General features: G+C 38.2%; 1 protein-coding gene across 1 annotated transcript; it reads left to right on the forward strand.

Annotated features, from left to right (window-relative positions):
• Nucleotides 1-78: 78 nt before the first annotated feature.
• Nucleotides 79-19,878, forward strand: LOC134678133 (neuropathy target esterase sws-like). The gene is made up of 15 exons (XM_063536583.1): nucleotides 79-272; nucleotides 8,275-8,356; nucleotides 8,695-8,897; nucleotides 9,589-9,775; nucleotides 10,282-10,427; nucleotides 10,585-10,701; nucleotides 10,851-10,979; nucleotides 11,663-11,743; nucleotides 12,071-12,184; nucleotides 12,621-12,713; nucleotides 14,178-14,273; nucleotides 15,814-15,945; nucleotides 17,957-17,995; nucleotides 18,387-18,483; nucleotides 19,342-19,878. The coding sequence occupies exons 1-15, from the start codon at nucleotides 171-173 to the stop codon at nucleotides 19,560-19,562; spliced, it is 1,839 nt and encodes a 612-aa protein (XP_063392653.1). The 5' UTR covers nucleotides 79-170; the 3' UTR covers nucleotides 19,563-19,878.
• Nucleotides 19,879-19,936: the final 58 nt, after the last annotated feature.

The raw sequence follows: 19,936 nt of genomic DNA on the forward strand, positions 1-19,936 counted from the left end.
TCGAATATCAATCATACCTTTTCTATATAGGTATTCAACTCTTTCCTCTCCTCTTGTCTTTTAGTCTTATCTGTGACATTTCTTTTGCGGCCGTGTATGTAGGCACTTGAATTTTATTCACGGCTATTTTCAAGTGTTAAATGTGATGGTTTTTATTAAAGATTTACAAAATGGATGTGGTAGGCCTTCTGAATAATATACATGATAAATCGGATATGTTTGCGGTCAAGACGTGGACGGCGGAATGGACTAACAATTTTGAAGAAAACCAGGTACGTATTGATTTTCTTTGAGTTTCTTCAACGATTTGTGCATATTTACGTGACTTTAAGCGTGTCTAAGATAATCTTCATTTTTTTCGGATGCGGAAGTACGGTTTCCTGGCCTTAGTTAGATAACAGTTGTAACAATAGATCTGATATCCTTGAAGTCAATGTGAGCAAACATTTTTTTGCGATAGGCCAAACAAAGGTTGCTCTACTAATGCGACATAAAATGTGTAAACAAACGCAAACACACTGATAGTTTTCTCTCAAAATACATGTTTTGTATTATCAAATTAATCTGTTTCTCCAAAGTAGTTATAAATAATGCAATCAGAATTATATTCAAGAATAGTTTGAACCAGCACAATTAAACTCTTATTCATCTTATTTCAATTAAAAGGTTAGAGTTATGATGGCTGATTATGATATTAATGAAATTCAAGAACTTTGTTGCTAGTGTGTGGGAGAAGAACAACCAGAATCTTAGTTGTGCTGTACAGAGCAGAAAAAAAAGTTCTTGAAAAAAATGCCAACAAGAAACATAGACAAGAGGTTAAGTACCATTTGTACACTAAAAAAAAAACAAGTATCTTAGAGCAAATACCAAAAATATTATTATTAAATTTCTACTACTACAATTTGTAATTGACATTCTCAAAGTATTAACAATAACAACATGTTTTGCAGTTCAAGAGGTCTCAGTTCAAAAACAATAACATGTCTATTTTTAAAACTACTTCCTATACTAGAAATAGCTCTGTTGGTTAACTTTATAAATTACATTGTTAAGCTAAAGCTGCCTAAAATAGTAGCGCCGAAAGAAAAAAAATGTAAAACTTATGAATGTGCAACTTCTCTGAAACTTCAGAAAATGGACCATTTTAAATAATTTCGTTATTGTATTCCGGTAATGAAATATCATTAAAATCGGTCTTTTGCAGGTCTTTTGGTATTCCGGAAATCAGAAAAATCTTCAAAAAAAAACCTTCAAACAAATGAAAAATACTATTTTTTTTTTCTTGTTAGTTAAGTTTACTCTTTTAAGTTTACAGTGACCTTGCCTATGAAGCAGGTCTCAGGTTCAAATCCTGGTAAGGGCATTTGTGTGTTTATCACAAATATTCAATTCTGAGTTATGGATTATTTCTATGTGTATGTTGACTGGCTTGGTTACCTTGTGATGAAATATTTATCTGATTGTTATCTACTCATGTAAATTGGTACCAAAGTCCATAATTTGTTATTAAAGATAGGTAATAATGATGGAATTAAATTAGCAAATGCTGTTTTTCTTAAACAATATAGGTAGGTATGTGGTGTCCGACCTTAATCAGATTTTACCAAAACAGAAGGTTCAGTTTTACTCTAATTTCGGGTGAAACCAAATTTTTGGCCAAAACATTATTATTGTGCCGAAACCGAAATTGAAACTACGGTTGAAATGTCATATGTAGTGTACATGTGACATTCTCAGATCAATGTCATTACCTCATTGTCAATTAGGATAATTTTCAAGATAAAAGCTATTTATTGTCAAGGACAACAAACTTATTAGCACCTATTACTATTTGCTATTCCTTATTTTGTCCCGAGGGTTAACTGGTAGGGAATGCCTTATGGTATTATGTTCGCCTTTTGCACACCTTTTACTGTGCAATAAAGTATAAATAAATAATTATACCTTTTGAAACATCTCATAAATTGCTCTTTAATACTTCAGAAAACACTGGTCAATTTTTGACCTGTCATCAATCATCTATTTATTTTATTATTTATATCACAATATAATATCACAAGAACGGCTACAGTATTACTTATACCAATTACACTTGCTACAGTTTGCTACTACTTATACAAGTTATACAATTATATCAATAGAATTTAAAAAATTTAACCACATCATAACATCAAAAAAAAATATACAATTATAATAACAATAAAATCTCACATTACAAGTTTTCCATTCATCATCTATTCATTCACTTTCACAATAAGCGAGGCACCTGGACATCATAGAACTGGTAATCATAGGGCATCATAGGGAAACCAAGAGAGTGGAATGCAAATTTTATTCCAAAATGGTTATAAGCTGAATGTTTTAAATCAGGGTGCACAATAATGCCCCCACCAATAGTCATTTAGTAAGTTGGGATTCCAACAGTGTGCGGGGGGCACAAAGCACATTCAGTACCGCACATTGATGGAAGAACCTTAAGGTACACAAAAAAATGAATCATTGATACAAAGATCAGTGGCCAGAGAAAACTGGTTTCATCTTTGTTTAGCTACACAAGGTCCATTGATGACTTACGTAAGGACATTTTGTCAGAGTAGAATAACAAACTATACCCATCCCTCTTACTTCACTGGTCATAAGCTATAGTAAGCCGCGTTTACACACATATGACACAATTAAAAACCATATAGTCATAGGAGTTTAGCCTTTTTCGCAATATGCGCGCGCCGGTTGCAACAGATGAAAAGTGCCGCGCAAGGACGAGGCGCGAGCAGTCGGCAGTTTAGCGCGCGTTCCATTTTCAAACGCATGGTTTTACTTTTACCGCGTAAATGTTGCGTTCGATTTTTTAAAGTCACTGGCTGTTTTGAATGCTTCCCGAGGTTTTTTTTTATAGAAACGGATAGTTTTATGCCACGTAGAAGGTTGCTGGCTGTTTTCTTTGCCTCCAGGAATTAGGATTGTTCATTTTTTTTAGACCCCCATTTTTATTTTATTTTCTGAAAATATAGGTTAATTTAAGATACCAATTTGAATGATTTAGTAATTCGTGGCTCGGTTGAATATTTATAATTTATTGAAAATATGAGATACGACTTCTCGTAAATTACATGTCGTCGGCTGATTAGGAGAATGCACAAGCAACAACAAGCATTAAAAAAATAGTTGTCATTGTCGATTGATTGTAATGTCACCTGTCGACAATGTCAGTGTCACGTGTTTCTATAAATAACAATCTTCTGGAATGGAAAACTCGTTTATTTTGAATCATTTCAAAATACCTACGCTATAAATTTGAGAAAGCTGATTCCAGAAATCTGCCTAAGTTATATAATATAACTTAGTTTTATTGGAGTATGTATCCATATAGCATCCAACTCCAACCATAACTTGGCTGAAATCAAGGGAGCAAAAATACAAACGTAAGTTACCTACATCATATATATTTTAACTGATTAGATTTGTAAGAAGATTGGATTCATAAAATCGTTACAAGCGTCCATTGCTAAAGGTAGCTTAGCACCCAGTGGGTGCTTTCTACCGGCTTGTCACTATTGTTTGGATATTGTACTACATACTTATACTACTATATTAGGAACATGCCAATTTTGCTAATTATATCCTATTATTTCAGGTCATCGTGATTCCTATTTAGATACAGCTGTGAGATATGTAACTGCACTTGGGCCCAGAACAAAGTTGAGCATTTTGTATTGAAACGAACGTCATATTAATTATTAATCGTCGTAATACTTTACGACCGTAAATAATGCCTGGGAACAGAGTAAATAACAAACCATACACTTCTCTTCTGGATGGTCAACAAGAAGCCATCATTGTCAGATGCTCGTGCAGAACATGATAAACATACATTTAATGTAAAGTTACTATTTTTTTTGGAAACATATATAACATATTTCCCAAATTAATAAAAAAGTAGGTAAACAAAAACATGTTTTATTAATTTTATTATTCACAACTCTTTATTAAGTCTTGTCCACCATGATATCAGCAGCTTGAACTGCAACATGTACCTGGAAATTAGAAATTATATCTTTTTAAAGCAGTTTCAGGCTGAATTTTGAGTATGGCTATGTATTCTTGTATATTCCTTCTTTCTAGTAGGCACCATCTCTGTTTAACGGTTTGCCTTTAGATACTCTGGCTACATTACCACAGAAAATAAATAGATACCACGACCCTACCAATAAAGTGAGCTTTTAAATACTTAATTGTAGTAAATTAATATTAATTTTATACTTACATCAACGTGATTCTCACAGCAATACTGTGTGTAACACGAAAAGTAGGTAGGTATTCCAAGTTTAATTCACGGCACCATCTTTCACGTCGTAGGTCTTCGTGGATTCGAACTATTATTTTTGTGAATCATTCCCACACATAGGAACAAGGTTTTTGGTATATTATTAAGCAATGAAATCTGTTTAGGTATTAATTATAAATCAAATTGTAACAAACAAGCGCAGCGGTTTAACTGAAAATTTTTGTTATGACAATCGATGACAATGATAACTTTGACAATACGTGAGTGACGGATTTATTTACTATGGTTCGATAACTTTTATTATGCAATGACTTTACATTCAGCCCAGGAGAAGGTCAAACTAAGGTCATAAGGATATTTGTTGAAATATCTTCAATCCTCAATTATTATATCGCAGCAAATGTCGGAAACTGTTTAAAAACCTTATATCTCGAAATGGTTTTCGAAATAGAACATTTGAAAAAAAATGAACAATCCTAATTAGTGTTGATAGTTTTAATTCTTCGCGGTGTTTTTTTTGTGTTTTTGAACAGTCTCTATGGTTCCACAAAATAGTGTTATTTTTAAATGTAAAGTTGTGTTATTTGCATATTATGCTGTGTTGAATGTTTTCGATATGTTTTTTGAAAATTGGCTGAGTTACTTGAAGATAATAGACATTGTTGGTGTGGTAATTTGTCCTCCTTCTTAATTTTACTTTCGCAAGCCATTTCCGTTAGTAGGAAAAGGCCGAAAATAAGAAAAAAATAGACTTATACCTATAACGATAGGATTACCTCATCCTCCCATAGTAACTTTGAATTTCGCGCCTTTTTCTAATGACATTGTATGTTTGCCAAAGTATACCTAGTGATACGGCCACACTGGGATTATAGTGACAATAACGGCTTTTCCCGGTCGTTATAGTGTGGCCCAGGCATTAAAAAAGTACTCGAGGACTTACCAGAATAGTTTAGTCTTCTCTTCCCAGAGTGACACAAGCCTACGTCACAATAACATGGCCGCTATATCTAGCGCTATCGCATATTATCATATAGCGCTGTCGCATGATGACGTAGGCTTGTGTCAGTCAGGTGACCTAGAAAAGACGGGAAGAGAGTACCAGGCGGAGTATATTATTATACCATGAGCTGAACCAAAATTGATATAACTCTTTCGATATATGATATTCAAATACGTATAATATGTTATCTTATCAGGGAGGTTGCGTAGTACATATTTAATGAGATCGGAGAACTAGCGATATTGATCTCGTAATATGTCCTAGTGATTAGATAATGTACAATCGATATGTTCGTAATGTAATCCAGTGTTGCCAACTCCAATTTTTTTTACCCCTGAGCTCAACTTAAAAACCCTTAACACTGTACTATTATTTTGGAAAACCCACTAAATAAAAAGAAAAATATTATAGATTTTCCAAAAGAACATTATTATGATTTTCAACCGGTTCGACATTTTAATGATCATACATATGAACGTTATACATAGATGGTCAAGAAAATCTTGTCAGTAGAAAAAGGCGCGAAATTCAAATTTTCTATGAGACGATATCGCTTCACGCCTATATTTTTTCAAATTTGCCGCACTTTTCTACTCTAAAAAAACCACTAAAAATATTTAGCCCCTAAAAAAACCCCTAGCTGCTTTATTTCCCCCTAAATTTAGTGGTAAAACCACTAAGTTGGCATCCCTGATGTAATCACTAATCAGTTTCGTTAGGATAGTTCATAATGACGCAGCTTATGAAGCTGGAGGTCCTGGGTTCGAAACCCGGTATGGGCATTTCTTTGTGTAATGAGTACATGTATTTGCTCCTTTGTGAGGATTTAGTTACTTTGCGCTAGTTTTCGTCCAGCTCTAATTTCGTCCACTTGACGAAATTTAAATATAAACCTACATTGCTGCGCAAATGTGGACTTTTGCAAATTATTGCCTAAATGTCTTTTATCTCAAGTAGCAAATAAAAAATGAAATATATTATTTGCTAATCCGTCAAGTGAACGGAAACTCGCCTATATGTGTAAGATCTCCAAATATTTATAGAAATGTAAGGATGGGTACGGTTGAAATGTAAATAATATAGTTTACCTACTTACCTTAATTACTGAGTTATTAAAGTACCTTTAAAGAACTAACATGGTAACATGATAACTTTATCGACAATTAAAACCTTGCAATAATTAATGTATGTATTTAAGTAATTATTCATATTATAGACCGCATTATGAATCATCTTTAACAATGCTCTGTATTCAGTCCACGACGGTTCATAACTTGGTATATTGAATTATTATTCGTATATAAATGTTTAGTACGATGCGAGAGTGATATAATGAATAACAGACGCTGTTTTATTACATACATATATATGTACGTACTTTATGAATAGTTTACATATGTAGATCTCTGAGTCTTTATAATCTGTACTAGGGACCCACCCGGGAAAACTGCACGAAAATGCATTAAGTAGCTTTTGAGTTTATCACGAACATACATTCTATTCTATGTACGAAAATACAAGTACTCAAAGTAATTTACGGATACGAGAAAAATATGTGACGTTATTGTTCCGTATCGTTCCGTGCTATCTTACTTAAGAACATTATCATATGAGACGAAATGCGTACTACTTACTAAATTTACGCACACGCGATAAAAATATCGCTTTAGAATGTCGTAACTACTTTGTAAGTTTAAAACAAAATCAACTTTATTCGTTATAGTTAAGACTTAACTTTGTAATTAAATTAAATGTAACATAAAACTTATTTTAAATATCTGTTACTAGGTCAAGTTCATTACGTATTCGCAATATGATTAGATTTTGATACGAGTTTAGGAAACTTGTTTTTTTTTATTGTTTATACAATTTTGTAAGTAGTTTTTTAAAACTTAATAGTGACTTCTAAATGTCAAGGTAAAGAGTACGCATTTACTTTATGGATTTCAATACGAGTATATAATTGTAGAGTTAGACCAATAATAGTCTGCAGCGGATTTAATAGCCCACGCAGTGCAAGTGTATTTTAAACGTCAAACTTCTATGAAATTATTACGTATAAATGACACTTGCACTGCGTGGGCTATCAAATCCGCTGCAGACTTTTGTTGGCCCGACTCTAGTCAGCATCAATAGTAGCGGATTAAACTAGGCTCCAAAAATATCTGCTACCCTGGGATATTTTCCAAATAAGGTATAATTCACTTTCACTACACATCGTGTTTAAAAGTATCTGTCTCAGTATAGTTGTTCTACCTATGGAGCTATATCTTTATATTAAGTCATTACAGAATGTCTGATAGTGATAGCATAGTCTGATCCGCTACTTTTTATGTCATTCTTTTTCCAATATCTAACTTATAATTATAACTTATAAGGTTTGTTAATTTGTGATACTTTAAGAATTGAATACTGATTTAGTCCCTGATGTCCGATTGAGCTGAAATTTAACTGAAGATGGGAAATCCTAGGGAAATCACGTAAATGTGCATGACATGCAGGAATTATGAGCTATTTCACAATCACCCGAAGACACTATGTGTTCCGGTCTGGTTAGGTACTGTTATTCGATATGGCCAAAACGTATTCGAATATAAATAATAATGTATCTAAAAGTTATTTGATTTTATGATTATCTAGTTATTCTCAAAATGTATATTTAGTACATACTCAGTCATCCTTCTTAACCTATCCTTTGCCAACAAACCTATATCAATGCAGATTAAATCGTACTGCGACTGTATAAGGTCGCAATTCCTACGCTGTACTTCCATGTCCAAATGCACTATAATATACTTTCGACTACCCATAAATTTGCCTACTATAAATAAATCTTTATCAAAATGTGTGCACTAATTTGAATTCTATTATTGGGTCTACATACGTGCATAGCGCTGTCTCGCTCACACACCAGAGGGGCGTGCGGATCACCCAGTGTGGTTTGTTATTATGCTCATTACGATAATTTTTGTACTTGTTTCAGTTGCTATGGTCTTTCTGCGGGTGCGTCGTGCTCTCACTAGTCGTAGTGTTCTTCTATTACTACAGGAGATGGCGGTCGAAAGGTAATTTATACGCCATTGTACCCTGTCTCTTACTAATTAACGCGGTTAGAAAGAAACCGAATGAGTAACTCGAACGAGGGGAATTTTTGAGCCAGGTATTCATTTTCGACTTTCTTTGATACACTCCCTGTGTTGTATCCCTTATACCTATGTTGGTTGACTTTTGACCACTTTTGACTGGGCATTTGTTGATGATATTATGATGACTAAATAATGTACGTCTCGGGATTTGAACCCACTCGGTTCTCAAGCACAGTGTATTGCTTAGCTACCGGCGTGGGAAGGATTCGAAAGCCCCCAATTTGGTCAATTTACTTTATTTATTTATTATTTTGCAGAAATGCTAAACGGCGCGCCAGCCACAGTGGAGCCCGCGAAGCGGTTCCGCAAACGCGACAAAATGCTCTTCTACGGCCGCAGGATGCTGCGCAAAGTGAAATCCATTTCCAACTCGGGCCAGGGCAGGAAACGACGGGCGGTCATGCGCTTCGCTAGGAAACTACTTCAACTGAAGAAGGAGTCAGCGCCTGAACAGTTGAAGGTAAGAAGGACGTTATCTACCACTAAAGGTTATGGTATATGCAGCCTAGCATCGGGGCTCGAAAGGACAGATGGTCATGTGGTTTGCGATGCAACTACTGCAGTTAAAGAAGTCAGCGCCTAAACAGTTGGAGGTAAGATAGGACGTTACCTGCCACTTTAAAGGTTATGGTATATCCAGCCTAGCATCGAGGCTGGAAAGGACAGATGGTCATGTGGTTTGCGAGGAAACTATGCAGTTAAAGAAGGCTAACCTAACCTAAACAGTTGAAGGTAAATTTTTGGTAGCCGGAAAAGGTACAACTGTTTGCGACAGGGGCGTTAAGTGTGAACTTTGTCACAGTATGACACCATCGATACGAGAAGTACATCAGCTGGGCAAAGGTGTTCCCTTTTTTCCGCCATTTGGTCCTATCCAATGCTCTCCCACCACACTTCTCAATATGTATCTAGGTCGTCCCGGTCTCTCCGTCTTGGTCTGCCTCGATATCCATAGGGGCCTGCCGGCCTAGCCAAGGTGTCAATCGCTATCGCTTCGACAATGAAACGCTTTGTGTCTCTCTATCACTCTTCCATATTAGTCCGACAGTGACAGTTTTTAACAAGCTTTTAAAACCCCTTTTAAATCCGCATGGAAGAATGAATAACGATTTGATTTATGAAAATGTCTATACCACACATTTTTCTCCTAGGTCCTAGAACCGCCCGCAGAATACCTAGAAGAAGACCTTACCAACGACGATCGGGTGCCGCCGGACGCTCTATACATGCTGCACAGTATCCGAGTGTTTGGACACTTCGAGAAGCCGGTGTTTCTGATGCTGTGCAAGCACACGGAGATACTCAATTTGCCTGCGGGGGCTTTTCTGTTCAAAGTCGGTAAGTATATATTCATCTGTAACAAAGAAAACTAACTAATGTGGCTCAGTGACTCAAAGAGGGTTTTGACCTCCGAAACGAGAGCACGCCACTTTTCCCGATACTGCGTCGTTTTGTGCCAATTATCGGCTTGAAGCTGACGCAGATCAACACTTTCTCTCCAGCGGTATCATGCTGGCCGTCCCACTGCGCGGCTACCAGTCGGTCTTCCCAAGTACGCCCTTTTGCCAACCTGATTCTCTCCCATTCTAATTATTAGGTGACGGTACCAGCGAAGTCTGTGGGATTTAGTTTCGCCGATGGTGTTAAGTTCGCCCACCATCTCCTCAATTTCGGCATTCTTTCGTAGTATCCAGAGGAGTCCTTATTTCCTCAACGTAAAAAGGCAGAGACCCCTGCCACTAAAAATAATGTTTTTTTTTTTCACTAGGGTCTATACTGCGCATGGAAAATAGTAATTTACTTTTTTAGTCTTGATTTTAATGATAATGTATTCAATTTCGCAGGTGACACGGACGAAAACGTGTACGTGGTACAAAATGGCCGCGTCAACGTGTACATCACCAACCCGGACGGCAGTAGCTTGTCTCTCAAAGTGGTCAGGGCGGGCGAGAGCGTCACGTCACTGCTGAGCTTCACCGACGTGCTCACGGTACGTGTTTCTCTGGCTAGCAAAATGGCCGCGTCAACGTGTACATCACCAACCCGGACGGCAGTAGCTTGTCTCTCAAAGTGGTCAGGGCGGGCGAGAGCGTCACGTCACTGCTGAGCTTCACCGACGTGCTCACGGTACGTGTTTCTCTGGCTAGCAAAATGGCCGCGTCAACGTGTACATCACCAACCCGGACGGCAGTAGCTTGTCTCTCAAAGTGGTCAGGGCGGGCGAGAGCGTCACGTCACTGCTGAGCTTCACTGACGTGCTCACGGTACGTATTCATGTGGCCTTTAATATCTTGATATATGATTTAAGGAACTGTAACCAATGCGAGACCGGTATTTCCAACCGCACTAGTGGCGGGGCGTCAAAGGGTTAATGAAAAAGGTTATTTTTTAAAGTTTTGTTGTTTATTTGCAGGGCCACTCGCAACCGTACAAAACCGTGAACGCCAAGGCTTTAGAGGACTCTCAAGTGATCAAGCTACCAATGAGAGCGTTCCAGGAGGTCTTCCACGAGTACCCTGACATCTTCGTCAGAGTTATTCAGGTTAGCCACCGGAACCATGTTTCAACAATGTGACAATTTGTCATCTGACAGTGACAATTCGTCGTATGTCAGTGTCAGGTGTGACCAGTCAATTTTTTATTTTTATTTATTATGAGCATTGGCAACTAGGCCATCAGCTCAAACACAAAACAAAAATAATTACAATGCACTGCTTATACCTAAATCTAACTACTAATACACAATACAATATGATATGAATCTAAAAGTTACATTAGACATAAACTTAAAACATAAAACACAAAAATAATTACAATGCACAGCTTGAACCTAAAATCTAACAACTAATAATCGAACATTGTAATGACCAGTCAACATTTATGCGATTGACACACTTGTGTGTGACCAATGATGTCATTTTAAATGGTATTGCCGGTTTAGACTTGTAGTTTTGTAAAAGCGGGCTCTGGCGCCTGTTCTACCACATTGATAATAGTGATAATTGACACATAAGTTCCTGAGAAATTTTGTGAGTAGGTTGGGTATTTTATTTTCAATTCAGATTTGTATTCTTTTTTCAAAATTAGGGTGCAAAAATAGTGGGTTTGGTTTCCATTCTAATATTCATAAAAAAACTGTAGAAGTGTAGTTTAGAATAGAATAGACATATTTGGTGTATATCAGTTTCAATGCAGAATACTAATTGCAAGTTTTGTGCATTTCAGATCATCATGGTGCGCTTACAAAGGGTAACCTTCACTGCGTTGCATCAGTATCTTGGTTTGAGTGCAGAGTTGGTTAATCCGGTGAGTACAGTTTGATTGGCCCTTATAAACGACTCCAAATTTTAAAGAAGAAATTTTTAGTCAAGTAAAGTAGGAGGCACCTCTACCAATGTATGTAATTTTGTTATCTGCCTCTCTATCACTCTTGCATATTCGAACGATAAAGAGGCCGCGAGGCAGAGGATGTCAGTGAAAATTTCTCAATAAACTGTTTAAGTTGTAGTATGTATAAGTTACTCTTTGGTTTTCAATCTGCCAGTGTTGCTCTCTGGCGTTAGAACATTGCACTAACACTAATACCATCTTTTGTATAATTATTATATGTATAACTTAACCTGTTTGCCGCAGGGCCGTGAAAAACGCCGGCCTACCACAGTCGCTTCATCGCCAGGTCGAAAAGTTACAGTCGATTCCAGTACTTCTATGCATTCCCCACACCACAGCGAAAGGGTTGAACATGCTGTAAGTATAGAACTGTCACTACTTTGTGTGGTTGTGTATCTCAAGTGTGTGTGCGTGTAAGTCTAAGTTTAAAGTCTTGTGTGTGTGTATCTCAACTCACAAAGTAGATAAACTTTTGCTAAAAATGTGTTCACCCAAAAAACCAATCTGTCATTACAAAAAGTCGCTAAATCAACATTTTTATTTGGTCGTCAGTTCGTGCCTAAATATTTCTAGTTTGCCCCCATTTTCTCCTGACAATTTTGAAAACTATATACTGATGTAGTAATTGTCTTCCATCGTATTTTCTCGATAAAGTTCGTGTTTGTCATGCTACTTCAGTCAACCTCAGTACATTTTGTACGGTTGACTGAAATATCAGGACACTTTCGTGCGTTTCCGTGCAAAATACGATGGAAAATAATTATGCACTACATCTGTAATATGTTGCATGCAGCAAGAGAACGGGCACATGGCGTCCTCCCCCATTAACATCGCCAGGAAATCCAGACCGGACATGGTACCCGACATTGCTACTAACACACCGCAGGTAACCTACTGGTCGATTACACTTGTTGCTGAACTGAAATGTTCATTATACAACGATTTAGAGAACTATAATATGTATTTTAACACATTCACTGCCCCCGACGCACATGTGTGTTCACCACCATACAAGTTTGTTCCTAGGCCGCGCCCCCTGGCAGTGAATGCGTTAATACAATTTGGAGAACTATAATGTTTATTACCGTAAAATGGGGTGAGTAGGGTCAAAACTGAATTTCAAACCTCGATAACATTTAACTTTATTTATTTATAAGGTAGATACAAATATTAAAAAATAAAGTAACTCATCTATAAAATAAAACTAAAACTAAAACACAACAAAACAAAACATAACATTTTATTTTTACATATGTAAACTGAATGGTGTATATAATAAGTGTTCTGGACGTTTGTATTTTAGTTTTTATTTTATTTTGGGTAGTTCCATTTCATAACTTTGACGATTAAGAGGAAAACCCGGCTCACCACGTAGTGCCTCGTATTTGGGGTGAGAGGGGTTTTCATACAAAGGTGATTTTGGAAGATTGTTGGATCGATTTTTTTTATTATGCGTAATTAGGTACTATAGCTCCATTTTAAATTGGAATACATTATTTTTGTAGCAGTAGCCTTAAAATGCCTTCTCATCCCCATCTCAAACCTTCTCTCCCCATTCATAACCCACCTCTCCCCGCGAAACCTTCTCACCCCGTTTTACGGTATGGAAAATTTACTCACTGTGTAGAACGAAGATACCAAGTTAATACCTCGTTTGATTTAAGTACTGCGTTATAGATCAAACTATAATGGAATACTTTTTAATGTTGAGTATCCTCACATAACGGAACTGAAATATTCATTATACAACTATTTGGAAAATTATAATATTCATTATACAACACTTTAAAGAACAAAAGAAATCAAAGAGCCTTACTCAACACGACTGCATTTAGACTCTCTGGGACTTAGATCACTCCCAGAGAAAGAACACCTTATAAGACAAAGTCCCCCGCCGTCTGACTGTTTGCGTGTATGTCTGTTATCTACGAACTCAAATGTGTCGCTTAACATCAAACTCGGGTAAATCTATTCGACCCTCTCAGCAAATATCTACCCTATTACCTTTTCATAATACCAAAATCGCATGATCTGACATATGGATTTACCCGAGTTTGAAGTTAAGCGACTCAAATACTATTGAACGGATTTTCACGCGGTCACGTCACCTATCAATAGAGTCTTGAGGAAGGTTCGGATGTATATTTTCTTAACACATTCAACACCAAGAACCCGACTGTCGGGTACACTGTTCGTAGCGACTACGCGCTACATACGGCGAAACCGTGGCTACGCGCTACGAGCGTAACCCGTAGCACTTATTGGTAATGAATGTGTTAAGGTGTTGTGTAACCCGTGCGGTCGCTAGTTTCCAATAGATATGTCTTATTGTGTTAATTAATTTTCACAGCAGCAGCCAGACGTACAACCGACAACGTCGTCCTTCCAAAGGAGCAAAGAGGGGTCGTCGTTCAAGAAGAACAATACTGAGAATATGGACGAACAGGTAATATATAAGTGCTGCATCCAGCAAAATGGAATTTGAAACAAAATGTTGGACCACTAAGTCGTTTGGTCATTGACGTATAATATCTAAGAACGGGCGTTACGGGCACTAAAAATAGTACTAGGTCAGCGGTGACTCACGAATTCCAGCCAATCTCTAAATTCTAACGCAACTAGTTGCGACCAATAGCGCGCGTAATGCGAACTCATCAACCAATCGCGTGCGTGATGCGAACTCATCAACCAATCGCTTTGTACATGTCGGCGGCCGATCGTAAGATCAGGCATATCGTGAAATTCCTAGGCATATCGTGAAACGTGAAAATCTTTGAGTCGACGAACACGTGAGTTCCCTGAGTCGACGGAGCCCCGCGTACCTATTTCTGGGCAGTTTGCCCTTCGGGCATCTGAAGCAACCTAACGAACCTATCTTACCTATATATTGGTTTAATGTGACTATCCTCAAAACAATGCACAGGAACATTACGATCTGCCTGATCTTACAACCGGCCGCCGACATACACACAGCTATACTGGCCCCTGTCATGCCTCATTATTATTGCCCGTCAATCCAGTTCCTAGATATCCATGTCCAATAGCTTTGGTAGCCTAGCTGTAATGCGGTTCCTTGGATAGCGGTGCCGTCATATAGTGGCCGTCTCCATACAAAATAATACGGCTAAATATGAATGGAGTTAATTAAACGCGTAGATACAGATGTAGTGCATAATTATTTCCATCTTATTTTCACGGAAACGTACGAACGTGTCCAGACACGCAAGCTATCTCAGTCAGTCTTGGTACAAAAGTTACTGAGGATGACTGAACTGAGCATGACAAATACGAACGTTTCTGAGAATATACGATGGAAAACAATTATGTACTACATCTATAGATAGTGGCGCATTTGACAGATGTCAACTAACCTTTAGAGCAGCGGTCGGCAACCTGCGGCCCGCGGGCCGCGTGCGGCTCGTGAACATGTCGCTTGCGGCCCGAGTGCCGCCTTGGCTATTTTGTATGTAATAGTGACAAACGACAATGTCTCATAAAGTCATAAATATTAACAAAGTACGGCCCGCATCACCTCCTATGTGGTTAACTACTATGTGGCCCTTGGCTGCTAAAAGGTTCCCGACCGCTGCTTTTGAGTTTCGATGGAGTGTAGGTATAATCTCTTCTTCTTCTTCCTCGCGCTATCCCGGCATTTCGCCACGGCTCATGAGAGCCTGGGGTCCGCTTGACAACTAATCCCATGATTTGACGTAGGCACTAGTTTTTACGAAAGCGACTGCCATCTGACCTTCCAATCCAGAGGGTAAACTAGGCCTTATTGGGATTAGTCCGGTTTCCTCACGATGTTTTCCTTCACTGAAAAGCGACTGGTAAATATCAAATGATATTTCGTACATAAGTTCCGAAAAACTCATCGGTACGAGCCGGGGTTTGAACCCGCGACCTCCAGATTGCAAGTCGCACGCTCTCACAGCGATATACAGCGCTAGTGTAGGTATAATCTAACATGAAATAATTATCTTCAGGCCCTAATACGAATAGCGACCGAGGCTTTTATCAAGGAGCTCGGACTCGAAAACGATCAGCTACTGCAGGGTGCGGTCCAAGTCAGGGATCTACCCGCAGGCACTTACATCATGAAAGAGGAGAGCCATAAGGTAGGTCTACTAATACATATTTCGAGGATGTGACGCTTTCGTGTCAATAGCACGACAGAGACAGTAAGACTTAAAGGACCCCGCAGCAAACATAAGGAAAAAGTGGTTTCAGTTAAATCTCACGAAATTTTAGTACGAGTATGATGTTAATTTGGCTCTCCTGATTATTATCCTCCTGACAAATCGTGGTCGGGGACGGAGGGCAAGCCAGGTCTGACCCATTGACCACATCAATAGGTGTAGCGCAAGGATCGTCTGTGTCCAACATCTTATTTTCATTACTTCTTAATGATTTACCTGAAGCTGTTCCAGCAGCCGACGTCCTAATGTATGCGGACGACGTAGCCGGCATCGTCATCGCTCCTAACTCTGATGCTCTTCAATCTAGCCTCAATGACGCAGCAAACCAGTTGTCCAAGTGGTTTGGATTGAACGGATTGGCCCTCAATCTCACTAAAACCCACTTCCTCCACTTCCACGTGGGAGGCCGGACACCGATGCCACTAAGGGTCCAAGCCAGTGGTGTAGCCGTGGAGCAAGTGGCAGTCACCACTTTCTTGGGGTTCACGATTGACCAAAAACTAACATGGGCCAGTCATATTGACACGTTGTGCGGTAAGTTAGGTGGAGCATGCTTCGCACTGGGCAGGCTCGCGCGTGTCGTACCACGGCATGTTGTGAGAGCCAGCTACTTCGCGACGGTTCACTCGCTGCTGCAGTACGGTGCGGAATTATGGGGGCGCGCGGCGGACTGGCAGCGAGCATTTAGGCTACAAAAAAGAGCTGTGCGTTCGGTAGCGCAGGTGGCCCAAGATACCTCGGCGAAGCCTTATTTTAAAGAATTAGGTATTCTAACTTTACCCTCAATTCTAATATACCAGATAGCAATCTACGTACACATGAACCAATCTGGATATAAAACACGCGCGGACTCCGGTCGCCCTTTACGGAACCCAAGCAGACTGCTTCCGGTACAAAGAAGACTCGCACGGTCGAATAAGGTAACACACGTAATGGGTCCAACTATTTACAATAGGCTACCTGAGACAGTCACCTCCGCTCCTTCATTGATTAGTTTTAAGTCAAAACTAAAAAGTTGGCTTCTTGAGCACACGTTTTATAGTTACGACGAATTTATAAATGTTTAGTTCATTATTTTAATTATTTTACTTTATTAACCCATTTACAGTTAATAAATAAATTGTATTATGATTTGACCTGTTATATTGGAAATATAATAAATAATATGACTATGACTATGACTATTTTTTTGTATGGGCACAACTCTCTCAGAAGTATACTTTCAGAAATAATGAAGTATATAATTTTCTATTTACGCGACATGTTTTCTGAAATCGATGTATTGTTATAACACGCACTGACAGTTACTGACGTTATAAGGTGAAGCCACCAACTGTCAAGAGGAGGAATTACGTAAAAATGGCTAACAAACACATATATTTTGTACAAAACAATTACATTGATTATTTCTGAAAGTATACTTCTGAGAGAGTTGTGCCCATACAAATAAATGATCAGGAGAGCCAAATTAACATCATACTAAAATTTCGTGAGATTTAACTGAAACCACATTTCCCTATGTTTGCTGCGGGGTCCTTAAGGGAAACAATCGATAAATCCTGGTCACGGCACCAAATTGTGACACGACAGTTGTAGTGCAGTGTGCATAACCGCGTAACCGTTATTATTGGAATAATTAAAAATATTATGCGAGACATGCAACTTGATTCGAATGAAACTTTGAACAACACTGAGGTTGAAAATATGTAGTCATAAAAAAAATGAAAATCAACCATTTTACAAATTATATAATCGTCAAATTTACTCATGCCAAGGGGACACAAATGTTTAAAAACACTATCGTGTAGTATCATAAGAAAATACTATATTGGCATACACATTTGTTAATAAATAATTTAGTTATAATATTTATAGCATATCTTTATATTGATATATTCTACTTTGTATTAACTCCCTATTTATTTGAAAGCTCTATTATAGTATCAAAGGTGAACCAGAAATAGTGCAGGTATTTGATTTCAACATGTGTTTCAAAAGAATGGTTTGATTTAGTTAGTTCTTAAATCACCGCGTTTGCCCATAATATGTGTGTTATTCCATATTCTACACATTCATAAACTCACAAATTCTATGTCAAAAGTTTCACGCGTTTAGCAAGCATGTTTAAGAAGTCCATACTTCACGAATATATTTTTGATTCAGTATAAATTTTAGAATTTCATTTTCAACAACATAACGTATGTAAAATTTTATCAAATGTAATATCGACTGCCGTCAAATGTAACTCTGCTATTGCATACGTTTTTTTGCTTAAGTGTGAGGTCTGTTGACAATATAACTGTCATTTTAGTATCTAGAATTTAATCGGTTTATGATTATAACATTGTGTTATTATTCAGGACGTTGCACTGGTGTACCTGCTATCCGGCGCACTGCTAGTGTCGCAAAAAGTCGCAGAAGGGGAAGGCGAAGTGCATATGTTCACGGCTTACCCAGGTAACGTTTGTTGGACGCGTTTCCAATTACTGGTGAATATGTGAGAAATATATGCGACGACTCCATACACCAAACGAGGAAAATTATTGGAAATGTTGCAATAATTTAACCCCATCTATAGTTCGTTTTTTTAGCATTAGAAAGAAGATGCAAGAAGGTAAGCGATCTTGACATGTCTTTTAATTGAAAAACGCTTTTTTAAAATTAAAAACTATTTCTTATGAAAGAAGAAGAATATAAATGATCGTATTAGATTCGTAATTGTTACATATTTGCCGTAATTTATTTTTAACATCTGTTTTTCAATAAAAAGACACATCAAGATTGTTTACCTTATATCTAATGCTAAAAAAACGAACTATAAAGAAGAGACACTTCCGGATATATTTTCGTATATGCGGACCACTCCTATTGCTATCTCTATTGCACGCACATGATTACATTGCTTTCAAACTCGCACAGTGACATTGACAACCGGCATCATGGGCGGGACAGCTATATAATTACGCGCGTGCAATAGAGATAGCAACGGGCGGATTAATGTACCAAAATCTATCTAGAAAGCGTCTCTGCTTTATGTACGAGTAGGTGCGTATGTAGGCATGTATTTCCTACTCTGATTTCAATTGTCAAATGTTCATGTATTGAGCCTTAGGAGGTTAAATCCTCAAACAACTTATATTTTTTCTTACATACATTCCGGTTTAGACTAGCTATTTTTATACTACATATTTCAGATATCGATATTAATTTGTTTCTTTAAACTGAAATATTACTTACCATTTGTACTGAAAAAAAAAACGTAATGACAACTTTCGCATATATTGAGAGCACTCTTACTTCAGCAATTTTTTTCAGGCGAAGTCGAAGGCGGTCTTGCTGTGCTAACCGGCGAGCCATCCTTCTTCTCAATACGAGCGAAACACTTCTCGCGTATCGGCCTCCTGTCCAAGACAACAGTGTACAGTATCATGCGGGAGAGGCCGTCTGTGGTGCTACATATCGCCAATACTGTAGTACGGAGGTTGTCGCCGTTCGTGAGACAAGTGGACTTTGCTCTCGACTGGGTAAGTTACTAATCCACTTCAGGCCTCCTTTCCAAGACAACAGCGTACAGTGTCATGCGAGGGAGGCCTTCTGTGGTGCTACATATCGCCAATACTGTTGTACGGAGGTTGTCGCCGTTCGTGAGACAAGTGGACTTTGCTCTCGACTGGGTAAGTTACTAATCCACTTCAGGCCTCCTTTCCAAGACAACAGCGTACAGTGTCATGCGAGGGAGGCCTTCTGTGGTGCTACATATCGCCAATACTGTAGTACGGAGGTTGTCGCCGTTCGTGAGACAAGTGGACTTTGCTCTCGACTGGGTAAGTTACTAATCCACTTCAGGCCTCCTTTCCAAGACAACAGCGTACAGTGTCATGCGAGGGAGGCCTTCTGTGGTGCTACATAT

The sequence above is a fragment of the Cydia fagiglandana genome, chromosome Z, assembly GCF_963556715.1.
Source record: "Cydia fagiglandana chromosome Z, ilCydFagi1.1, whole genome shotgun sequence".
Classification (NCBI taxonomy): Eukaryota; Metazoa; Arthropoda; class Insecta; order Lepidoptera; family Tortricidae; genus Cydia; species Cydia fagiglandana.

Bases quoted from the DNA above. Each gene is read 5' to 3' on its own strand.
- LOC134678133 (XM_063536583.1), top strand. From the start codon at position 171: ATGGATGTGGTAGGCCTTCTGAATAATATACATGATAAATCGGATATG. The intron at 8,898-9,588 runs GTAAGAAGGACG...TTTTTCTCCTAG, and splicing joins CAGCGCCTGAACAGTTGAAG to GTCCTAGAACCGCCCGCAGA. The intron at 12,714-14,177 runs GTAACCTACTGG...TAATTTTCACAG, and splicing joins TTGCTACTAACACACCGCAG to CAGCAGCCAGACGTACAACC.